This window comes from Mus caroli, chromosome 1, assembly GCF_900094665.2.
Source record: "Mus caroli chromosome 1, CAROLI_EIJ_v1.1, whole genome shotgun sequence".
NCBI lineage: Eukaryota > Metazoa > Chordata > Mammalia > Rodentia > Muridae > Mus > Mus caroli.
In genome coordinates, this window is record NC_034570.1 from 93,025,654 (window position 1) to 93,051,771 (window position 26,118).

At 35.9% G+C, this 26,118-nt stretch overlaps 1 protein-coding gene across 3 annotated transcripts in view; it reads left to right on the plus strand.

Annotated features, from left to right (window-relative positions):
• Nucleotides 1-23,123, plus strand: part of LOC110291812 (contactin-associated protein like 5-2) — a 684,470-nt gene extending 661,347 nt beyond the window's left edge. For 2 of the 3 annotated variants that reach the window (XM_029482783.1, XM_029482788.1), the window contains exons 22-24: nucleotides 10,955-11,173; nucleotides 14,530-14,601; nucleotides 17,214-18,844. In XM_029482783.1, the coding sequence (XP_029338643.1) occupies nucleotides 10,955-11,173; nucleotides 14,530-14,601; nucleotides 17,214-17,410 (488 nt within the window). In that variant the 3' untranslated portion in view covers nucleotides 17,411-18,844. Of the gene's footprint in view, nucleotides 1-10,954; nucleotides 11,174-14,529; nucleotides 14,602-17,213; nucleotides 18,845-20,695 lie in introns of those variants that run through there. The other variant, XM_029482787.1, reaches the window with a different exon arrangement.
• The last annotated feature ends 2,995 nt before the right edge of the window (nucleotides 23,124-26,118 follow it).

Below are 26,118 nucleotides of genomic sequence, written 5' to 3' on the forward strand. Positions count from 1 at the left end.
TGTTCTCCTGTAATTCTTTAAGTGAGTTACTAAAGTCCTTCTTGATGTCCTCTACCATCATCATGAGATATGCTTTTAAATCCAGGTCTAGCTTTTCAGGTGTGTTGGGGTGCCCTAGACTGGGAGAAGTGGGAGTGCTGGGTTCTGATGATGGTGAGTGGTCTTGGTTTCTGTTAGTAAGATTCTTAAGTTTACCTTTCGCCATCTGGTAATCTCTGGATTTGTTATAGTTTTCTCTGTTTAGAGATTGTTCTTCTGGTGATTCTGATTACCGTCTGTTAGCAGACCTGGGAGACAGGCTCTCTCCTTTGTGTATCAGTGGTTAGAGCACTCTCTTCTGGCAAGCTCTCCTCTTACAGGGAAGGTGCAGAGATATCTGGTGTTTGGACCTCCTCCTGGCCGAAGAAGAAGGCCCAAAACAGGTCCTTTCCCAGGTGCTGTGTTGCTTTGGCAGGTCACAGAAGCTGTCAGCTTCTCTGGTGCACACTCTCACCTGTGCAGACTAAGTTCTTAAGTTCAGCGGAGTCCCTGAACCAAGATGGCGCTCCCTGCTCCTGAGGCAGAGGGCTCCTGTGCAGGGTGGACTCGTGTCCTCCCCGGCTGGGAGGGTGGCCAGATGTCTGTGGCCTGAAAAGGGTGCTGCCTCAGTGGCTCTCTGGCTCCCGCCTGTCCCAGAAGCTGTCTGCTTCTGTGGTGCACACTCTCACCTGTGCAGACTCAGTTCCTCGTGGCCTTGTTTTTTATTAGTTCTTGTTATATGTACAAATATATATTCTTAGGTGCATAAATACACTTTACTCAATCTGTACAATGTTACTTGTATGGATTTTCAGGGCTTACCAGTTGGTTTTGGTTTTAGATAAGCAATTGATGTGTTCTTCCTTGAGAAAGCATTTTTCTCCTGGTCTCAGCATTTCTTTTTTTTAAATTTTTAATATTTTTTATTATGTATTTTCCTCAATTACATTTCCAATGCTATCCCAAAAGTCCCCCATACCCTCCCCCCCACTTCCCTACCCACCCATTCCCATTTTTTCTTTTCTTTCTTTCTTTTTTTTTTTTTTTTTTTGGCCCTGGCATTCCCCTGTACTGGGGCATATAAAGTTTGCATGTCCAATGGGCCTCTCTTTCCAGTGATGGCCGACTTGGCCATCTTTTCATACATATGCAGCTAGAGTCTTAGTTTCCTATAGTTCAGTGTGTGATGCTACATAGTTTTAGGCTTAACCCCATCTACTTTAGCATGTCTATATCTATAACTGTTAAGTTCATGTTTAGGTACTCATATTCTTAAACTTTATTGTAGAAAATTTCTACCTAACTGCTGTTTTTTTCCTGTTTGCCTTCATATATCTCATCTATCTACCCATCTACCATCTATCAACTATTTGTCTACTTACATAAAATTTGTCTATTGATATATTTGTCTAGATATCTAACTTTAATAAACAATTTTAAGTATATAAGACTTATGTAAGGCCTACTATGGTCTAGGCCCTATGCAAAAACTAGTTCTTTGAACACCTAAAATGTTTATTTACCAATCTCTGAACAAAGATTGTATTTTTAAAGAAATTCCATAATTTTCTCATAGAAATTATTGAATATAATAGTACCTAAGACATGAACCAATAAATATACACACATACATAGAGATATATACATACATACATACATACATACATACATACATACATACATACACATATATGTGTGTGTCTGTATGTGTGTGTGTCTGTATGTGTGTGTGTGTGTCTGTGTAGGTATTAGGGGAAGAAGGGAAGGGACATTAGAGGCATACAAAAATCATGAGTTGTGGGTAGAAAGTTGGAAGTTCACCAATTGTGAAAGAGCCTATTTGATTCCTGATGAAAGAGCATCCAACCTGACATACAGAGGAAGACATCTGGCATATCATCTGTGAAACAACCCTCCTTGGAAGCACCTAAAGATTCTAGTTATTCCTCCTTACTTGTAATGCATTTTAAATCATTATAAAGAGAACAGACAATGACATTTGTCAATCAGATCAACATGGTTTCCTAAATTCAAATACAGTGTTCATTAAGCTTTAGGTTACAGAAGGTCCAGGATATTGAAGATAAATGTTCTATGTTCAGTCTTAGAAGAGCTCTGAAGAAACCAATAAAGTGAAGAAACAACATAACTTCTTTCATAAAGGAAGTTCCAGGTGACATGTCATTATTATGGAGGTAAAATTAAAAATCCATGTTTTTAATTGGCCAGATTGAAAGCATTTTAGATATATCTGTTTTGTCATAAGGCTACATAATTTTAATATTACAAAATGTTCTTTTGTTTTTGTTTTCTTCCCATTATTTCCCTTTATCAGGGTTAAGGAAACTCTTCTTCTTCATAGTGATACTTTGGTACTAGTTGAGAGAAGAACTGAGAGGAACACTCTTCTTACGAACTGAAAGTAGATTGGCATGATGGTGTAGTAAAATCAGTGCAATGAATGGGTATAAGAAAAGTGGCTTGAGAGATGAAGAATCTCATTTCAATATTCCTTCTACCTATCTATTCAAAATTTTCTCTTGCCTTTTTGATTCTTCCTTATGTTCTTTGTTTCTTTGTTGTTTATGCTTTGCTTCATTTCTTTAAAAATTCTAATATTTTATTCCCCCCACACACCCTTTATTTCATGTTTTAACCACTTCCCTAGATAGCGTCAGTAGTCAACTTGGCAGTCCTGAATCATCCAGGAATGTCTCACTTGGAAGATTGCTATAATCAGATTGCCCTGTTTCCCTAACTAAAAAATGTTTTCTTTACTGATAATTGATGCAGGTGAGTCCATCCCACTCTGGAAGACATCATTGCTAGATAGGTATCTTGGGGCTCAATTAGAAAGTTAGCTGACAATGAGCTAGACCTCAAGGGAAAATGTGAAAAGTTAAGCATCCTTCCTTTATAGTTTCTAATTAGAGGTCCTATCCCGTGTTCCCTCAATGACAGATTGTGACTTTGAAAAGTAAGCCAATTAAACTCTTTCTGTCCCAAGTTGCATTTGGTCATTGTGTTTATCAGAGCAACAGAGAACACAACTACAAACACATTAGTTCAATTACATCCATTCTAAGTCAGTTAGGTGCTTTTTGTGCTAGATACAATGAACTTGTATTCATCCTAGATAGTAGCATGAAGACTGAAAGTCAGCTGAATCACTAAGAATCTCACCCCATCCAGAATGATGACTCAAGAAGCCTACACCCCTCAAACACTCTATAGAAATTTCAGGGAGTGTGCTTTGTTGGAAACTTCCCTTGCCCTGTTGATTGTTATCTTATGAATCTTTTAAGTTTCAGGAACTTTGTAGAAATGTGTGCTAATTTGCTTCCTGAACTTTTCAAGCTTTATTTATGTATTGAGTCTCAAGGTTCCCCTTCCAGGAAAGAAATGTTTCAAATATTAAAGAGGTGTAGCGTACTAGTACTTCTGAAACTGTGAGCTATGGGCCATATATACTACAATTACCTAATTATTTATTTTAAAAATCTAAATGTTTTTCTTTAGTTTTGGATTTCATGAATGTTTTTTGTTCCACATCATTATTTTTACTATTCAGGTTTTTTTATCTAAGGGGAAACTTAGTTGTTGTACTATTATACTTTTTTCTAGCCTAGTGAATTCCATATATGTATATAATGAAATGTGATCACATCCTCACACTTAAATGCTTAAATTACCCTCATATCCCAACAGCACACCACTTTCCATCTTCATGTGGGAAGAGAGACACATCCTCTTTTGAGGATGATCACTGGTAGGTTTGTTTGCTCCAGTGGAAGACCCAAGCACCCAAAACTTTTCATATCAGCTCACTGCTTGCACAACAACTGTGAAATGGAGTTTATAAATGTTTCTGGAAGAGCTTACATATTGGATTCCACCCCCTGCACTACATGTGCCAACATTCCTTTCTATTGTTTCCCAGCCAGTCATCTCTCTTAATTGTAAGATGTATTATCTGAAATCATTACTTATTAGGGAGATGGGAAACATGCAGAGAAGAGTGCTAAGTATCCTTCTCTACTACTTTCTACAACTTATTTCCTTAGGACAGGTTCTCTCAAGGAACCTCTAGTAAACTTTCAGCAAGCAAGTACCAGGAATTTTTCTGTCTCTGTTTATGCCACACACCCATCCCAGAGGTGTAATTATAGGTGTCCATACCCAAGTCTAGTTTTTATATGGATACCGGGCATTTGAACTTAGATCCAGCTGAGCTATCTTCCCAGTTAGTTAACTTTTCACTTTGTTTCAGCTCTAGAGAATTTTAGAGGTAAACCAGTTTGCTTGTATTTTCTGCTCATGTCTTCATTTACAACAGCTCCCCCTATTTATATCTTAACCTGGTATAACACTTTTCTTTTACAAGCCAGTGCTATGAGGCCCTGCTTGGCTTGTTTTTATGACATTTAAGGGATTCAGATATTATAAATGACTTTTAACATATAGCAAGTATCACATTATATTCCAGAACCGAATCTGTTTTGAGCACATTTTTTGACTTATTTCATACTTTTAAAAGTAATACTACATGCTACTAAACCTGCCTGAATAGTTCTGCTGGATTAGACATGTTCCTCTCTCCTTGTCAAAAACTTTCCACCTGATGATTGTGTATTCAAGCTAAGATTAACATCAAACTTTTTTCTTTGGCTTTTCAAATCTGATGGAATATTTACAAATTAATGTGAAGATTGAGGAATTCATAAAGAAGGAGCTGGAGAAAAGGTTCAGTGATTAGAAATTATTGCTCTACAGAGGATCCTCAGTTCAGTCTAAAGCACTGAGGTTTGATGACTCACAACCAATATAAGGGACCTGATGCTTTCTTCTCTTCTCTGAGAACGCAGTCACAAACATGTTGGTATTCATTTAGTGCACATGCACACACACACACACCATGAATAAAAGTAAGAACAATAGAATCTTTAAAACGGCTGAAGAAATTAGTCCTTAGTAACTTATCAACTGAGTCATTCAACATTTGAGTAACATGTATTCAATGGCAAATAATTATGAGGTGAAATTTTCTTACAAATATAACACCTCTTGCGTTTCAATTATTCAATATATTGAAAGAATATTGAAAGTAGTCAAAGGAATTTGGAATTGATATACAATAGAAACAATAACGATAATCACATATCTCACACCACATCATTAATAACATGCATTTACTCTGGGAAGATGTTAATCAAAATGCAAAATTTTGATGCTAGAAATTAGATTCTACCATCTTTTGTATGTAAGTGATATTTAAAATATTGATGCTAGAAATTAGTTTCTAGCAGAATTCTTTTGTATGTATGTGATTACAGTTATTTAAAATACGTTGTGAGTAAAGCGTTGGGTAAGGCGTGTTGGGAAATACCTCTCATTTCAATATCTGGGTGAGTGTGGCAAGGGAATTGTGTTTCAAGCTAGTCTGAAGTGTCTACTGAGACCTTGTCTGAAATAAACAAACAATCAATAAATAGATCCACAAAGGGAATGTTCTATTCATTTAGAATGAATTGAAAGAATGTATTTTAGGTGTTCTTATAATCAGAGAAAGAAGGGAGGATGAGATATGAAAATAATCATATATAGTGTGTATGTGCAGTCAAATAGGCACATGGAGGAGACAGAAGGATAGCGATTCCTATCCTCTATAATTTTCCACTACCTCCCCTTGAGAAAGTCTGTCACTGAACCAAAGACTTGATATTTATACTGCACCAACTCTCCTGGGAGCTCCCAGGATCTGTCAACATAAATCCCCCAAATTACAGTATTATAGGAACAGACTGTCAACTGTCATGTCCAACTTCTTTTATGTGAGTTTTTGGGAAGTCAAACACAACTCTTCAAGCCTGTGTAATAAACACACATATCTAAAAAACCACCTGCCCAACCATGATGAAGATATTAAATAGTTCCATTTTGCTACTTCATAACATGTTGGGCAGCATAAATGTTTATAAGAACATGTAAGCAAATATAATAACTGCAAAATGTGCCTAAGGGCACCTAGCTAAGATTTAGAAATTTATTATTATTATTATTATTATTATTATTATTATTATTATTATTATTTCCCTAATCTTTGTGGCAGGTACAATGACAAATGGTTAATAGTGGGCAAAATCAAAGCTTGGAAACACAGAAGGAGGTCATATATACAGCAGCAAAATTCATCTGCTCAGGTTTACCCAGTGTCCTTCCTGTGCTGGATTAGTGACTTACCCATTAGCATTTCAGAGTGCAGGTGGAACTTTAATGGAATGAGAACCTGTTATTTGTTAGTGTTTAAACTATTGTCTGAAAACTCACTCTATTTCTAATAAGGCAGTTAAAATCATGGGTATTATTATTATTATTATTATTATTATTATTATTCATAGCTTTCTTTGTTTTCCAAAGTAGTACACATGCTATGGAAAGAAACGTCATGGTTCTGCTTGCTTTAGTATAAGTCATGTGTATTCAGAAATATTGGGAACAGAGCATAAAACTGATATATTTTGGTGGTATATTTTAGATCTCTATGCTTATGTGAAGGCACTTTTATCTGTTAAAGTTGCTTTTGATCTTGGTTTTCCAGATCATGACATCAAATAGTTCTTTTTTCCCAAGCTACATATCAGACCATCAATGTAGATCCCTGTGAAATGTCAAATATTCTTCAATTATCTGAGTTCATTTATTGTTGTGAAATTCTTTACATATTTTATGTAAAATTTTTTCATGACAGCTCCTGGAGTTCTGATGACATCTCCTCCCTTCTTGTAGGCACTGTACTTATCTGCACATGCAAACACACACATAAACAGCATTAAAATGGATTCATGCACAACTATCTGCATATATAAACACACACATACATATGATACAAATAAAATAAAATCCTTTAAAAGTAAATACATATTACTATGTTCTGTAGTAAGAAATATTGAAAAATTGTATCCTTTCACTTATTTGGAAGAAATAGTTATGTTTTTACTACTCACAAGTTTATAATTCAATGAGAGATAAAAATCTTTTAAATTATCCTTTGTAGTTTTTGTTTTGTTTGTCTTTGTTCTTTTTTTACTATTTCATTTTTGTAAGTATCAAATATATAACTATGTGGCCGTCAAACAAAACATTTATTTATTTATTTATTTATTTATTTATTTATTTATTTATTTAACTTTTATGGGTGTGTGTTTATATGTGTATGTACTCACATGCAGGCATTTGGTTCTCTTTTTCCTCTCTGGGGTTTTCAAATAGAACTCATATTATCATACAGGATAAGCATTTTTAATCCAATGATCCCTATTGCATAACTCTAAGTCTTCATAACAATTCTTCTCTTTATTGCATTTCTAAAACCTCTTGTTTTCTGTTGATTTAGGGTGTGTGTAGAATAAACAGTTATGAAACATAAGAATATTTCACACAACTTTCCTTAAGAAAGAATGTCACTTTCTCACATTTCACCCAGATTCTTTATATTCCTATTTTTCTATAAAGAGCTTTTACTTGTGAAAATTTCTATAGTAGTACCATTCTTGGATTGGTGAAGGCTTCCTTCTAGCAATATCTGTGAATGAAAATAAGTTTTCTTGACTTGGACCCTGAAGTCATAGTTTAATAAATTATCAGCACAAAAATATCATTCCAGTTTATACTTCCCTTCTTTTGCCTTTAACTTCTTTTTCTTTTCTGAGATTTAATTTTGTTCTTCACTCACTACAAATAAGTGGGTAACTTCACTCTTCACTTCTTTTTCTTTTTTCTTTTTTTAATTAGATATTTTCTTCATTTATATTTCAAATGCTATCCCAAAAGTCCCCTATACCCTCCCCCTGCCTTGCTCCCCTACCCACTTACTCCCAATTCTTGCCCTGGTGTTCCCCTGTACTGGGGCATATAAAATTTGCAAGACCAAGGGACCTCTCTTGCCAATGATAGCCAACTAGGCCATCTTCTGCTACATATGCAGCTAGAGACACAAGCTCTGGGGTTACTGGTTAGTTCATATTGTTGTTTCACCTATAGGGTTGCAGACCCCTTCAGCTCCTTGGGTAATTGCCCTGTGGGGCAATTTGAGGGCCCTGTGTTCCATCCTATAGATGACTATGAGCATCCACTTCTGTATTTGCCAGGCACTGGCAAAGCCTCACAGGAGACAGCTGTATCAGGGTGCTTTCAGCAAAATCTTACTGGCATATGCAATAATCTCTGTATTTGGTGGCTGATTATAGGATGGACCCCCAGGTGGGGCAGTCTCTGGATGGTCCATCCTTTCATCTTAGCTCCAAACTTTGTCTCTGCAACTCCTTTCATGGATATTTTATTCCCTATTCTAGGGAGGAATGAATTATCCATGCATTGGTCTTCCTTCTTGATTTTTTTGTGTTTTGGAAATTGTATCTTGGGTATTCTAGGTTTCTGGGCTAATATCCACTTATCAGTGAGTAAATATCAAGTGACTTCTTTTGTGATTGGGTTACCCCACTCAGGATTATATCCTCCAGATACATCCATTTGCCTAAGAATTTCATAAATTCATTGTTTTTAATAGCTGAGTAATATTCCAATGTGTAAATATACCACATTTTCTGTATCCATTCCTCTGTTGAGGGACATCTGGGTTCTTTCCAGCTTCTGGCTATTATAAATAGGGTGCTATTCACATAGTGGAGCATGTGACCTTATTACCAGTTGGAACATCTTCTGGGTATGCCCAGGAGAGGTATTGCTGGATCTACTGGTAGTACTATGTCTCATTTTCTGAGGAACAACCAGACTGATTTCCAGAGTGGTTGTACGAGATTACAATCCCACCAACAACAGAGGAGTGTTCTTCTTTCTCCACATCCTCTCCAGCTTCTGCTGTCACCTGCATTTTTGATCCTTGCCATTCTGACTGGTGTGAGGTAGAATCTCAGGGTTGTTTTGATTTGCATTTCCCAGATGGTTTAGGATGTTGAACATGTCACTCTTCACTTCTTACCAATCAATGGCTATTTATATGACTTGGCAATTATTTTCACGGCTGAGACAACTCTATTTAGATAGTTTTAAATGATTTTGATGAAACCATTGTAGACATAAAGGTCATTAGGTATAAAATAAAGAGGTAAAGAAGAAAATCATATGCTGAAGTGGTCATGAAAAAAGTACAAGGAAATGTGACAACATTGCTTATTATGGAGACAGGCAAAGGAAGCTAGGGAGTAAAATGAAGGATAAAGGAGCTGGCCATGGGAAATAACCATACTTTCCTTCAAAGGATCCACAAAGTGACCATACTGACTCTGATTTTAAGTCAAAAAGATGCTGCTAAATTTCCAACTACAGAAATAAAAAATTATCAGTATGTAATTGAAAGTATTTAAACTTCCACCAATGTGTTACTCAACACATGAAATTATATGGGCCGTTATTGGTTTTGCATGTATAAAAGGACAAGTGACATGCTGGTTTTGTTTGTTTGTTTGTTTGTTTTCTTTTGTTTTGATTTGATTTTTATGTGGATGTTGGAGGTAAAAAAGCGAGACTGGGACAAAATTTAATGAGAGCAGAGAGATGGCTCCATGATTAAGAGCATTTGCTGTTCTTACAGAAGTTTGATTCCTAATAGTAACAAAATTAATTCTTAAAAAAAATTAATTCTTGCTTCACAATATTTGATACATACTTTGTCTTCTATAGGTACCCATACACAAACACGTGCGCACACGTGTGTGTGTGTGTGTGTGTGTGTGTGTGTGTGTGTAAGAGAGAGAGAAAAAACAGAAAGAGCGAGAGCAATAAAGCAAGGGGGGAATAGAAGTTTTTTTGTTTTGTTTTGTTTTGTTTTGTTTTGTTTTGTTTTGAAGAATTAGGAAAAGTACAAAGGCAAGAAACACTAAAAGTTATTAACATCTTTTATTCTACCATACTGTCATTATAACTTTTCCTTAATGCTGCTAGCCAAATATATACTTAGAGTTCAAGGAATGCACTATTTTAACATTTATTATTCAAGATAAAATTACAATGTATGGTGGTAGATAAGAAAATTCCTGTACCTTTTTCAAAATCTAAAAGACGTCTCCTAATAAAATAATCAATTGAGCCATATAGTTATGTTGAAACTATTATACTTTAACAAAAATATAGTTCATTATACACTATAGTTTATGTAATTGCATCACAGCACTTTTATCAAATGACCCTCTTTGAGAAAAAATAATGAGATGTCTTGATGCAAATGAGACATTTCATCTAGCTCTGAACGCAAATTATTGCATCTCTATCTCTTATAAAGACTCAAAAATACTCCAGCAATTTGAATATATTCATAGGCGAAAAGCCATCTCCCAAGATAATGTCCAATCAGTATGATGCAGAGATGTGATGTAGGTAGAAATGTTTACTCATTCAGTCTACACAGCTTCCCGGAGATAATAAACATGAAGCATCTCGTGGAGACCAGCTTTCATTTTTAATCCCATGGATTTCTTATTATTTTACCTTGTTAACAACTATGAATTAAATATTGCAACGAGTATTGTGATTTGATTGTATTCTAATAACCTGCATCCGTAGATAAATCCTGATGGGAACATGATAAAAAATCTTTCAAATATCTAGATTTGTAGAAGAGTATGAGAGAACTACATTATTCTTTCTACAGTTCATAAAATACATGAATAAAAACATTGAAACTTGAAACATTTTTACTTCAAAGGAGAGATAGTCATAGCTCATTTCTGTGAGTTATACTCTTGAATGATGTATTGATGCCTGAAGTAAATGTATAGTTGTGAAGAGAAAGAGAGATAAGTAAGAAGTTTCCTTATTTAAAGAACAATGAGAGAGTTTCAGCTATTTTAGTTAATAATCAACAAAATTACATAAAGTATTTTGAAAAAAAAAAACCTATGAATCTTTTTATTCATTGCAGAGACTCTTGGGTTGGATCCAGAAGTTTTTAAAGCAAATACACTGGGTTTTGTTGGATGCCTTTCTTCAGTCCAATATAACCATATAGCACCATTGAAGGCAGCCCTCCGCCATGCCAGCATTTCACCTGTGACTGTTCAAGGGACTTTGACAGAGTCCAGCTGTGACTCCATGATAGACTCTGATGTGACTGGAGTGACTACTGTTTATTCTCCATCAGGTACTTCCCAGAGGATGCTCTATTGAGTTTCCATCACAAATAACACTTCTGCTGTTTTATAACTCTGCTAACAGGTTTTGTTACTGTTTCTTTATTATGAATGGCTTATTTCACTTGATAAATTTGTCTTGTCCACAATGTTTTAGAATGAGCAAGTCAAACATTTTTGTGGCTGACTAATATTCCAGTTTGTGTATGTGCATTTATGTGCATGTATGTTTGCATACATGTATGTGTGTGTGTATACTTATCCATCCATATCTATCATCTATCAACCATCTATTTGCCTTACATAAATAAGCACGGAGGTTAGTCAGCAACAGAAATAAATAGGAGAAAACAGGCTTATGGCCTTGATTGTGTCTTTTGTGTGGTGCAAGGCTGGCAAGCTTGAGCCTTTTAGGATTGGATCTTTTGAGGAACTTGATCAAACTTGTGCTATGTAGATTATTTCAAGTGATCCTATAATGGTCTGTATGGTGTTTAGAGGAGAGAGCACATTGACGTGGGGAGGGTCAGTTAAATAACAAGCTGGTTGCTGATGAGGCAGTGGACTTGCATTTTCTGTGTGTTGAAAGACATGCTTGTAATGTGGAGCATTTACTGACTCTAGGAATTAATTAACATAGCATTGTCTGTCACTATTCCTGAGAAGATGTGAAGAAATATCTACTCTCCTTAGATCAACAACTGAAGACAGACCAAAGCTAAGATGCTACCAAATTCCAGTTTGCTGAACCACTAAATTTAATTGGTGCTATTTATAGAGACATCAGTAATTGATTTCTCACAGGAATAGAAATGACTCAAAGAGATTTGTCTCCAAATCCTACCCAAGCATGGGTGATAACTTATATAAGCTGACAAAGGGAAGCTGACTGGACAATTTGTAGACAGCTCAATAGCTCAGACAGGGCCTCTCCCAGGCAGTCTTGATAATCTCTGCACATTTCAGCAGCTTTGTTGATCTGAGACTCTACCAGGTATCTTGACTGATATGAGAATATTATTAATCAGTCCTACATAAGCTTGGGGTAGGAGGGACCTATTGCTTCTTATCTGTTTCAGCAACTTCCTGGAGTTGCTGAATTTTGTACTCCCTGAGTTTAAAAAAAAAAAAAGTCCTTTAGATAATTCTGTCTCTTTAAAAAGTATCCCTGTAGGGGGAATGTATCCATTACATGAAAAGTGTTTCATACCTGGGAAATATATGCATATCTTGGACAAGAAAGTATCCAAATGAGTCAGGAAATTCAGGGAAAAAATAAAAGTATTAGTTTTCTGCATTAACTTTGATAGACCACTCTTCAGCTACAGATTATTAACAGATATAGAAAAAAATAATGACAGTGTCTTTGTTCGAATTACTCTTTAACACTCTCAGATAAAGATTATTTTCAAAGAAAATGTATAGGTATTGTTACATATTTCTTGTGAGATCTAGCATATTTAGTACAGGGTGAAAGCTCACCCTTACTTATTCAGCAAGCAATGTCTGGTACTATACACAAAAATGGGAGTCCTTACATACATACATGCAAATATGTATACTCAGATGGTATTAAATTTTTGTCAGAGAAATGGAAGCTAGGTGAATAGATAAGTAGATATATGGTAGGTAGATAAATAGTAAATGGCAAGTATTGATAGACAGATGTGTTTATGCATTTACACTAAGGAATTTATTTTTGGAGTTGGGAAAGTTAAAGATAAGATGTGATTTTCAAATATCATATTCAGTGAAGATCAATAGTGAAGAATAAATACTCTTGGAATATATCACCCGTGTCATTAAGGTTATTTTGTAGAAAATGATCAACAAACATACTTCAGAATCTATGATCTTATTAAATCTGAACTTTTCTTTGTAGCATTAGTGAACACTCAATTTATGATAATAGATATTAATTTATAAAGTAAATTAATATCTATTATCATATCAACTTCAAAGCATGCTAGAAATGGATTAACATAATGAATATATTATTTATAATGTTAAAATTAGCACATAAACTAAATAAAGTTGGAGTCAATTTGAGCTGTGTTAAGATAAAGGAATTATATGAACTGTGGACAGTTAAGATTTGAGTATTCATGAAAAAAATAGGAGTTCCCAGAAGGAGCCTTGGCATAAAATGTACCAGAGTAAAAAGTTGTAAGTACATAGAAGGTAGTAGCTAAATGTCTGGTATTCATTCCTGTCATCTCCCTCCTTACCTTCTTGACATTCTCTCTGCCTCTGCCTTACTACCTCCTGTCTGGCCTCACTGTCTCCCTGAGATGTTACTTTATCTATACTCTTTACTCTTTCCCAGTTCTTCCCTCCCAGTTTTCCCTCTGTCTCATTCTTATTCCTTATGACTCTGATTCCTGTCTTTCTTCATCTTTAAGTATTTCTGTCTCCACTCTTCTCTATCTTCTTTCCTATCCATTCCACACTTTTTCTTCTTTCCATATCTTATTCCCTATCCCCTTTCTCTCTTCTTCTACCCATTCTCCTCTTCCTGTTTACTTTACTTCCTATCTTGAAGTCTCTGTGTCTCTATTTTTTTCCTCTATGTCTCCCATTCTCTAATACATAGCAAAATCAAGGTTACTATATCATAAGTTAAAGACCAGTAAGGGATATATATAAGACCCTATCTCAAAAGAAAAATTGGACTAGAGCAATGGCTCCCAGGTTAAGAGCATGAGCTGGACATCTGTTCTTCTGGTGAGGGCTTCTCCAAGGTACTAATTCTTCCAGTGCCTTCAGCTATCCTTCGGTCTTCTGTAGTCAATGCCACTAGAGTATATTGAGGCAAAGAGTAAAGTATGTTTGGAGAAAAAGGCAACTATTCAGTCCCAAGAATTCTCTAGCAAAGTAGATGACTGAAGGGAAGACTGAAAGTACTTGGGCCAGGCAGCAGCTTCGCCAGCTCAAGGCTATCTCATGACTTAATGAACTAATGTACTCATAAATTGTAAGCTGTGCATTTCATTCATCTTTAAATATGGACAAAGTTTGTTCATGTTTATGACATGGAACCTGTTGAGATAAGAGGACAAGGCAGCTGGAGTCAGGTTTCTCCTTCATCTTGTTTCAGAGGCACAGTCTTCCTTTTGTCTATATGCCACTTAGATATGAGACTGACTACTCTCTCACTAGGAGTACAGTTTGGATCTCTAGAATTCAGCTTTTTAATATAGGTTCTGGCATTGAACTTTTAAATACTATTCATTTGGGTTCCTTTCAATAACTAGTTCATATCTCATTACAGCAATGTTGTTACATTTCATACCTGCACATTGTATATTCACTTTCTGAGTATGACTAAATGGTAAAGTTTACTTTTTGTGTCTTTTCCTCTTTCAAGTTCCCTTTGGAAAGACAGATGAGCATGAACCACTCACAAATGCAATCCAGAGTGACTCAGCATTCATTGGAGGTAACCTGTCTTCATTACTAAAAGCAGGAGAGATATCTATGAACCTATTCTCTACAGAAAGTTATTTGAAGACTATGATCATGCAGATCACAGATCCAGGCACTCTGTCCAGTACTTAGCCTCTTCCTACATTACAAGATTAACAGCAGATCCTCCTTCAGTGCCTTCATCTTGCCTTAAATTCAGCAGGGAGCTGATTTCTGAAGCAACAGCTGGAACATTTACTCTCAGGCGGGCATCTCAAATCATGTTCATTTCATCTACTTGTCACTTCTAAAGCACAAACACAACAGACTGATAAAATTATGTGTGGAAAGAAGTCACATTGGGGCAGACAGATGGACAGAGCTGCAGTCATTTTCAATTTTCCTTTACTAAGTGACTTAGGTTAGATCTAATGAGCAGGATGAACCCTACACAACTGAAATTCCAAATCTAGCAGTCCATCTACTTGTGGGTATAGAGCTTGCCTGCTCTGGTTGTAGCTCATCCTCCACCACCTTTGCTTACCTTACTGTATTGGAGTTGACTGTTGGCTTCATCCTATTCTACTTTTCATTCTCTTAGCTAGTCTAATGGCTGCAGTAGTCAGTAGTTTGATGTTCTTATCTGGGCCTTACAATGCAAATTATCTCCCATGATTGACTTAATATAAGATGCCTGAAATATGAAAATCAATTGATTATTCATAACTCTAGCAGGTGTCTCACCCCTGCATTCTGGCAGCTGGGATGAATGGATCTACAACAGATGGAGTTCTATAAAATCAGGAGGAGTCATTCATTTTACTCCCATTTAATTTGCTTCCAGTTTGGATCAGGTTTGTATTGAGTATAGACACAGAAGATGAAAGGTACAGTTAAGGCCTGCCTAGCACACTAGGAAGGCCATAGGAAATCAGGCAATGTAACAGCATAGACCCTGGTTACACAGGAAAAAACAAAGAAAAGAAAAGAGAACTGGGATGGGAGGAGTCAATCACAGTAGCACACCAGAGAAGCAGAAGAACAACCTTTCCTTAGGAAGCTCCTTAAGATATCCATGCGAGCTGAATGCCATGTCCAGGGATGACAATTGAACTTGATAATTTTTGAAATCAGTAAATGTCATAGAAACTTTTGTACTTCTTTTTGTTCCTGTAAATTCTCAATAAGACTGTGTTTTGCCCTTCTGAACTCACTGGCAAACTATATTGAGTCTCTCTGGTAGTGGGAAGGTTTTCAAAGTTCCACAGGAGATCCTGGGACACTGCCAGCCTGCAGTGTCCTTCAAACCAGTGGCAGAAAAAGAGGCTACACCTGGTACATTTTAAGTCAATGGTTCATGCTTCAGAACAGACATTTGTTCCCATCCTGATTAGACTATGAGCTTTGATATAATATTTTTTCTTTAAAAGTATTTGGGAAATGTATTACAAAATAAGTTTAGAATATATAACAAACATGGTTGACTTTAGTTATTGTCACAACTGTTTAAAAAAGTGGTGGAAGATAGGAATAAATATTTAGCTGTGTGATATCTATTCACATAACTAATACCATTTAGACCAAGTAATTCTTCGCAAGGCTGAGCAGTGACCAGCAACAATTTTCTAAAATAGGTACCTTTAAACTAGTTAGACAACTTAGAAAATAGGAAATATGCAAATATTTATCAAAAATATTTATCAAAAATGGAATTATTTCTGATGTTGATATTAATTATTAATTTTGTGTACATATTGTTTGTTGTTGTCTGGGTTGAATTTTTGTTCTTTTCAAATAAAGTATCTGTATGTAACCCAGAATGGTAAAATGGAAGAGAGAGCAAGAGAATCTTGCCTCCAAACAATGTAGAAGGCAAGAACAAACTACTGAAAGTTGTCTTGACATTAACACAAGTGCTATGGAAGTCAGGCAATTACACACACATATACAATTATACACATATACACAAACACACACACACACACACACACACACACTCACATGCATACACACACACACATACATACATACACACATACATACATGCACATATATACAAGTACATATATACACACATGCATGGAAACATATGCAAGAAAGAAACACAGAAAAAGACAGAGAGACAGAGAAATAGATAAAAACAGAGACAGATAGAAACAAAGAAGGGGGGTGTCATTTAGACCAAAGAGTTCTTGGCAAATCTTGGTGTATTTAAATTTCTGTGAAGTTTAGGATTGATCTCTAGCAAAACAAAAACAAAAACAAAACAAAAAAACCCAAAAAACCAAAAAACCAAAAAAACAAACAAACAAAAAAACCCACACACACAAAACAAAAACAAACAAACCAAAACATAACTCTGGAAACATACAAATCCTTTGTTGTTCTAATAATATATATATTCTTTGGTTATAAATATAACCTTCTAGAAGAAGGAGCCTTTCTCCCTCAATACTGTGCTTGCATGAGCTTTTATAGAAACTGAAAGTCAAGGGCTTATGAACGGATCTTTATTTCTAGATACAGGGTAGATTAGTCTTTGTATGTTTGTATGTTGGCATTTTTTTCACTCCAATGCTGACCCTAGTCTAGCCTGTATTTTCTCAGTGACAACTTTCTTTTCTTTCCCCACTTTTTTCCCAACAGGTGTCATAGCAATTGTGACATTTATCACTTTTTGTGTCCTTGGAATCATGGCCCACTTCCTCTATCAGCAAAAGCAGTCACACCGTACCAATCAGATGAAGGAGAAGGAATACCCAGGCAACTTGGACAGTTCCTTTAGAAATGACATTGACTTGCAAAACACAGCCATCGAGTGCAAACTGGAATACTTCATCTGAACTGTTGTGTGGTCATCTGGTCCTCTTTTATGCAGAGGTTTCCATCTCTTTTTCTTTTCTCTTTTCTTTCTTTTAATTTAGGTATTCTCTTTCTCTCACATGTCATTCATTTCTTAGAATACATATTATCCACCAAGAGCACCAATCTTCTTGGCCCAGCTCAGGAGATCAGGTAGCTATGGATATTGTAATCCATTGACATATGTATCATTATAAAAATGACCACTGAGACAGGGACTCTACTATTTTAAACAAGGAAGAGACATATGTGCCCACATGCACATTCTATGATTGTAGTCCAGTTTCTAAATTTCTCTCTTCAGATTCTCAGGCACTTGGTCTTTCCAGCTTCTATTAGACTTGAGCTCTGTGGTGTTTGCCTTTAACAATTGTCCCTGGTCAATATCATATTTTTAGGTATTATGGCTTTAGAGAAGAAAATGGAGTGTATGTGTCTGACAGAGAAAGATATTGTCAGATCTTTTAAGGGACGAGTTTACCAGGGAGCAGTTTCCCAATTAAGCAGGAAAGTAGGAGGAAGAGAAAATCTACCCAGAGAAAGCAACATTTGTTCTTTTAAGTTCCTTCTGAGAGAGGAGAAGAGTTTTGAGATATTAGGTCACAAAGAAATGTTTGTAAAGTTGATAATCTGTGTGTGTCTAAATCAAGTAATTCCCTCTTGTCATGGCTTAATGAGCTTAGTTAGTGTGTTATCCTGACAAGGCAGAATTCCTTTTCCTGCCAATAGCCTTTCTCCACTCAGGACTTAGATTTCTAGGAGAACCTGACTCCATTAACAGGTGGGGAGCTGAGTTGAGAGAGGCTATAGGTCTGCATGGGATATAGAACAGCAGCTCCCCATAGCACCTTGGAGAACAAAAAGAATGTACTTTTAGAGCCACAGTTATAAGAACACACACCTGGTAGATCCAAGGCAGAGGGAAATTCTTCTTACCTGCTAGATTTTGTGGCATTTGGAAAGAAACAAAAGATGTTTAATTTTGTTAGCTTAATGCCCATACCATAAGTAGCCTCCTGACTCAATTCATTTTTTATCCATAGAATTTCACTACTTTCTAATACTAAGTGAATGAATAGTGAACAGCTATTTTGCTCCTCTCCTGCTACACTATTTTGAGGAATGGATACCAGGAGGTTTCAAGAAAGATATGATGAAGTTCCTGTACCTTGCCACTTGCCTTCTCTACATTACTAGAACATGTTAGCTATGATCTTTCAAAGATTTTCCTAAGAAAAGAAATATTCATGTATGTATATAGTGGTAGTATAAGCAGAATTCGAATAAAAATCTAACTTGTTTTTATGAAAAGACTTAGGCCAATCTAACTGAGATTGTAGGAAAACAGGAAAAATAAGGGAAAAAATGAAAAATATCATGGAAATTTAATCTAATCAAGAAATGTCTGCTGGGCTTGGTGGTGCAGGCCTTTAATCCCAGCACTTGGGAGGCAGAGGCAGGTGGATTCCTGAGTTCAAGGCCAGCCTGGTCTACAAAGAGAGTTCCAGGACAGCCAGGGCTATACAGAGAAAACCTGTCTCAAAAAACCAATATATATATATGGTAAAGGAAGAATGTACAGGTTACCAGGATTTTCATTATAGAACACATGTAATGACTTCATTCTAACAACAGAGATATTTCCCAAGAGGCAAGGGACTAGATATTATGTGGGACAGTGTGGTTACCTGTATATGAGATGATTTCATGGGAGTCCTTAGTTTGTGAAGCACATCATGTTTTCTAGTCTGTACCTGCACCAATGTATACATAAGTATCTCTTGCAGTTGACTGATGTGCCTAAGTAAGACAGTAATGCATTTCAGGGATTGGGTTCTATTGGTGGCAAAGCACATTCAAAGAAGCATCTTGCATTTGCTGCTGGTGTGTAATCTTGATCATTTCATGGTAACAATAGTTTTAACTGTGCCATTGGCCCACCTCCAATAAATGAATAGGGAGAAACTATCCAAGCATTTCAGTTCCCAAGAAATACTAGAAGCAAGATCCTGACCAATTTCCATTGCATGGGAGACCTGATTTGCAACACATATACTTGAGAGACAATAGGCCATCCTTCTTAGTCAGTATCCTACCTCTTACTGTCCATCACTGCACTGGACAAGGAGGTTCTTAGTAAAGAGCTTACTAGCTTAATCAAGTTCCCCAGCTGTAGCTTTTATTCCTTTATAAAGCTACAGAGGGAAGGATGGAGTGTGGAACACACCACAAATATGAGATATTGTTCTAAATATATGTTCTTTCCTTAGTATTTTATGTTACTTCTGACATAATACTTCTTTTAGAATATTAATTTTTGGTAGTGAATTTATTTTAAAGTAATTCTAACAAATATGCCCTTTTACATTTTTATATCTTTAATAATAGAAAAGTTCATCTAATAAAACAATAGAGATTAAGAGTATATTTCCTTTTCCTTCTACTTTCCTTTTGTCCTGTTTCTACTTTTGAATGTTATAGCTCTAAACAAGACTTTATAAATCACATTTTCCCTTGGCTGAATATTTCTCTCACACCAGACATGAAGGTCATGCTGTAGTTTAGCCCTAAGCACTGTTAGTAGTGAAATAAGAAGTAAAAGTAAGTGTTCCCACTAAAATACTTTCTAACTATAGTCCTTAGAAGCAAGCATTACCTTTTGCTGACATGATGTTGATGAATAGAATTGGTGTTACAAGCCCACTAAGTGTGTACAGTTTCCTTATCCTCTAATGTGTACTTACAGGTAATCATGTAGGAAAATGCATGAAGCCAGTCTCTGCCCTCTGCATAGCACATATTTTACTGGATTCGTCCTTAAATAAGTAGGCTGTACAGACCAGGACACTGGGCATGTTATCAAAATGCTGAATATGTGCCAAGTTGGTGCAATATTATATGTGATCTCAGGGCTAAATCATAATTTTCTCACAATGCCACAATACACACCAGGTGAAAATGTAGTAATCTGTAACCCCCTACACTGAATGCCATCACAGTAAAAAGCAAGAGCCAGTGTTAGCATAGTGGCAAGTTCTATTTGGTTTATTCACTTACTCAATTGTGTTACAGCAATAGAAGTCCATACAGAACACCAGTGAGCAGAGAGCAAGTAATGTGCACATTAAATATATAAATCGTTTCCAGAGACTTCTAGATGACAACACATTTCTGACTAAATCTTTGAATTTTGTGTCATATTTATTAATTCTACCATATGTAATTTCTTTGTTTCTCTTCTTCAAACTATGTAACTTCCAATGCAGGCAAATTTCTGTAGAAGAAAATAAATCATGTCTTGGACAGAGAAAGAGAAAAAGGTACCTGTATCACACAATTTCTGTAGCTGGGTTCCACCTGGTAGTTCTGGCTGGTCTAGTGTTCTATTATAAATCAGCCTGACCTCAAAACTCAGAGAGAAATATCTGACTCTGGCAAGGTGTAGACCATCATCTCTCCTTATATAAGATGCATTTGAAAAATGTTAATTTTTTTATATTATTGATAAAGCATTTCAAATGTATGCCTCTATATGTGGCAGACACATGTAGAGACTGCAAGCAGAAAAGAGCAGTCTACTTCTGTTCCCTTCTGTTACCACTTCTTTGGTGGATAATCCCTTATGCCACAGCTCTTTTAGATCTCCCTTACATTGTTTGATAGCCTGGTATTTTTAATTCTCCCCACTGTGCTGCAAAGAACCATTAGACGATAGTTAGAACAATCTCTGAGACCTATCATTATTTGTCTATTGAATTAATAATTTATTGATGTGCTTCTCATCTAAGCAACTTCATACTAATATATGATCTACATGGCTTTTTCCAGCCTTGGGTTTCATACATGTTCTCTCACCATATCATCTGAATTAGAAGACTTACACTGGGAGTGTGCATTTATAACATCCACATTGTATCCGTGGACATGGGCACAAATCTGTGGAACTATTGTTTAGTTTGTCTACCAACTGCTTCACTTCTCTGGAATTCTCTAGTGCTACAATCCATCAATGCTATTACAACTGCAGTCTGACAAGAGACTCATGGGCAACTATATTGTTTTTCTACTTATTATTCTGGAAATAATTGCTTATGTATTCTTGGTCCTCAACTGTCCTCCAGACCATGTTTCAGTTAAATAAATAAACATACAAGGTTATACCTGTATATGGCAAAGAAGGATAATGGAAGAGGGATACAGGCAAATGAAAACATGCTTCAGTTTTTGAAGGATGATTGAGTTATCTTTAATTTTCTTCACAGAGATTGTAAATGTGTTGTTTAAAAGACTCAGCTTATCTGAATCACTTCTATACACTTTGGAACTTTCTTGGGACTTTCTTAACATCTCCTTGGCTTTACCCTGAGTCTTCCTCACATCATTTGTTTTGAATATGTATTTTTGTTCTTTCTTATGTTTGTGTTCACAAATTCTAAATAGTTTATCCACCTGATGGGAGAGAGTATGCAACACGTACACACACACACACACACAGAGAGAGAGAGAGAGAGAGAGAGAGAGAGAGAACCTTAGCAGGGCTTTTCCTCAGATATTATTTAGAAAACTAAGTCTACTTAGACAGCCATCATGAAACTCTATGAAGAGTCTTCAAATGATTTTCCTCAGTAGACAAAATTTGTGTCAAATAGCAGATTAAAATTAGGAGGCTAGTCACAAAATATTACAAAGCTGATATGTACTAGTCATAGTTTCATTAGCATTATACTGTGTCATACTTCAGATCCCAGTAGTAAATCTCAGAGGACATGGAAAAGACACTGGATACATAGAACAGGCTACTATTGCCTTCTTGAATTCCTTCCTCAGATGTATATTTTCATTGTAATTTCATAGAATGAAATGAATGGGGCTCTGTCTAGATTTACTTTTACATTATACTCAGCCATGTCCCAAAGACATATATGAAGTACGAACTTAATCTCTTCTCTTTGAACAGAGTATCAGTAAGTACAATCTTGCCCTGCCTTAAATAACATTGCAAAAATAAATAAATAAATAAATAAATAAATAAATAAATAAATAAATAAAAAGCAAATGACCATACCTGGCCCAAAATAGTTTGCTTGAATCATAAGAAGGACTTTGTATTTGGTGAAGATCAATGCCTGTAATTTTATCTTCAACTTGGGAATAAATAGGCTTCTCAATAGCCTGTGTTCATTTTAATAGACACTTCCAACTGCCAGAGAACCTATGGCAGGAAAGTAGAATATAAGGACATGGTGATACAGGACACATTCTAATTATACCATATAAAGTAGGCAACACTTCATATTTGGCTCATGAAATTTCCAAATTCCAAAGACATAGACTGTCCATGGTCATTTGAAATGAGAAACTAGAGTCTTCCTGACATGGTCAGGACTTTCTTTGGAAGAATAAGAGATCAGGGAGATCACTTTCAGAAGGTAAATAACAAAGTATAAAAGACAATTTGCCAAATACTTAAAAGGCTGTCTTTTGATTAAAGCACAACAGAAGCAAAAAAGACCATTTAATTCCTTTGGGGTTAACATGAGACTCCTTGTTTCTTTGGGGTTTGTTCCTGTAACAGAATCCCTAGACCCATATGATGTTGCCACAGTCCATGTCTGCTTTGTAGACCATGTAATATGTCTTAATACACTGTATGGCAAATGTTAAAGTTAGCCTTCAATTTCTTTATTTTCTATGTTTTTTTGCTGTACAGAAATAAGACTTACACATAAATATTGTATATTTAATAAAGAAAGATTTTGTATCTTTTGTGTGGAATATAAATATGTCTTGCTGATTTGTTCTTTGGTTAATGAGGTGTCAAGTAATTAATCTCTCAGCACCCATTTTGATTTCTTAGATAATTAACACCTAGCCAACATGACCCATGAAAAACCAAGACACCTACACTTTGTGTTCATTGATTGCAGTTTTGTTCAAAGCACTGTCTAGGGTTCTCTTCTTAACTGACTTATTCTAAACTGTATGTCAAGCACAAAAAATGCATGTAAGAAACTCAGTAATTTGGGTAAAATATTCTTGAATCATCCTTATTTCAGTATTTCACAGTGTCCAATTAGTGTCTTAATTTGCCTGCATTTCTGTCTTCCAGAAGACTGTTATATAACAGTAGCTCTATGTTTCAAAGAACAGATTCACATTGCTCTGGAGGAGATTTGTCATCCTATAGTGTTTATTTAGATATGTGTTTATGAGTCATATGGTAGACATAGACTATTAATATAAATATGATTTAATGGGGTGGGATGTACATCAGATGTTAAAGGGCTTTGTGGTATGTACAAAAGCCCTGAGTTTCATTCCCAACTTCAAACCAACAGTGAATGGTAACACACACATGTAATTCCAATATTCTTCATGAAGGAAAAGGAAGAAAATCACATGTCCAAGGCTATAGTGATTTTGAGGCTATCCTGAGATATAGCAGTTTGTATCATAAAAACAACCACACAAAGAAATAAAAAAACTACCTACAATGGAATGAACTCTGCCAGAGGGGACATTTAGGGAATTCTTAATCTGCTTAGTCCAGTAAGGATTACAGAGACCAAGAGGGAAGAAGTTAAGAAGAATGACCTAATTTTTTTCAGAAAGGAGCACTGGGACATCACAAAATGGGGAAATTCCAAGTGAATCTGAAACCAGAAGGAATCAGTTAGGGTTGCTGATGCAATGTAGGAGAATATAAAAGAGAGCAAGACTGAAGATTTGATTTACACAACAAATGGATATAAGACTTTATTTTTATTATTATTATTATTGTATTTATAGTGGGGAGAATAGGGGATATTATTTGAGGGAAATAGGCTACATGAAACTCATCATAAAATCTACACAGGATCATTATTAGAGCCATAATAAAGAATTTAGCAAAGAAAATATTAGAAGTGAGTCTGAAAGGAACTGGAAATCAGACTACAGACAAGGCTGGCCTCAAATTTACAGGGATACCCTTGCTTCTGCCTCCTGAGTGCTGGGAATAGCAGCATGTGTCATCACTCCAGGCAGGATTCCTTTTCTAATGGCATTTTCTTGGTTAACATTTCAATGCAAAGATTTGTGGAGCATGCAAATATTTAGTCCCTTGCTAGCCAAGTATTAGGATAATTTTCACGGCTCATGAAGAAGGGATTTTCCTGGGTCAAACTTCTTAAGGTACCTGCTGTCACAGAGGTAGCTTTTCTAAGCCAAAAATGAGGTTGTAAATGTCTGAGAACAGCAGCTGTGGCTAGGTTGTCTGACACTTCACAGCCAGTCTGCAGAGAGCCAGATTTCTCTTTGAATGTAGGATCCATGTGGGGGAGGAAACATGAACAATCATGACAGTGCTGATCAGTCAGAAAGATAAACTCATCTTGGCTGTGGTCTCCAAGGAACTCTGACTGCTCAAAGGAGTCTTTGAGACTTCAAACCTGTCTGAGGGCCTATCCATCTTTAACAAGAGGAGAGTAGAAACAATGTTATAGAAAGTAGACAAGCATCTCTATTGATAAGGAAGCATAATACCCTCCCTTGCTCACCCTTTGATTTAGAGAATCTAATACCTTGTGCACGTCTTCTAGGGCTCATGGTTACATGGTTGCATTTTTCAAGGCTGACTGATTCTACTTGATAGTTCACTTAGTCAAAGTCAGGGAAAGAGAGAGTACAAGGGCAATTCTTTGAGACTGCATAGAAAGGAGAAAGGGTAATTATCTATTTGATGCTCAGTTTGGAGGGAAGAAAACATTGTGGAGGCAGTAGGTGGTTGTAGAACAACACTATATATCTATGATCTGAACACGTAAAGAAATAAACTTCCTTTTGTATATTTTGTCTTGAAGTAAAGAGTTCTAAAATGAGTCTTAGGAAAAGGCTGAGCCCATACATTACCATCTATATAAACATGAGTACCTATGTTAAACCCTTCTTAAAAATAAAACAAAAACAAAACAAAAACAAAAACAATAACAACACAAACAAGACTTAAAAACAAACAAACAAACAAACAATGCCAGTTTTTTTTTTATAATCCTACTGCCAGTGAGTCATAAGGAGACTAGGAGACAAGGAGACAAGTAGATCCCTATGGTTAGGTGGTAAGCCTGTTTTGTCCAATGAGAGGCCCCACCTTACGACACTTCTCGAATACATCCACCCCCCATGCAAATACATACACACTCATACACACACATACAAAGAAGAGCTGAACAATCAATTGTTTGTCTGTGTTGTACAGGTGCCATGTGTCATCTATTATTGTCATGATAAAGCTATGGGAGAGGTAATTCTTTTTTGTTTGTTTGCTTGTTTGTTTGTTTGTTTGTTTGTTTGCAGATAAATACTCCTAGCCTGAACAAAACAATTTGGTAATACTAATGATGTTTTTGAATAACAAATGCTTGGAATCAATCTGAAGCTTGTTTACCATTATTAAAACGTAGTAGGAGGTTTTCCCAATCTATGATTCAGTTCATCATTTGGAGTAAAGAAATATGAATGTCTCTTAATACATCATGAGGTGGAAGAGTCTATAACCACATTTAGCTCTTCAAGCTGCTATGGTTAATTCAAATAAGGCATTTGACATCTGCTCTCATGCAAATGTTCTCCTACTGCCTCTTCTCACTTGTGCTTGTCTCAGAACACCTCATGATTAGATAAATAGGGCACAAAGTGAATTGTCAAAGAT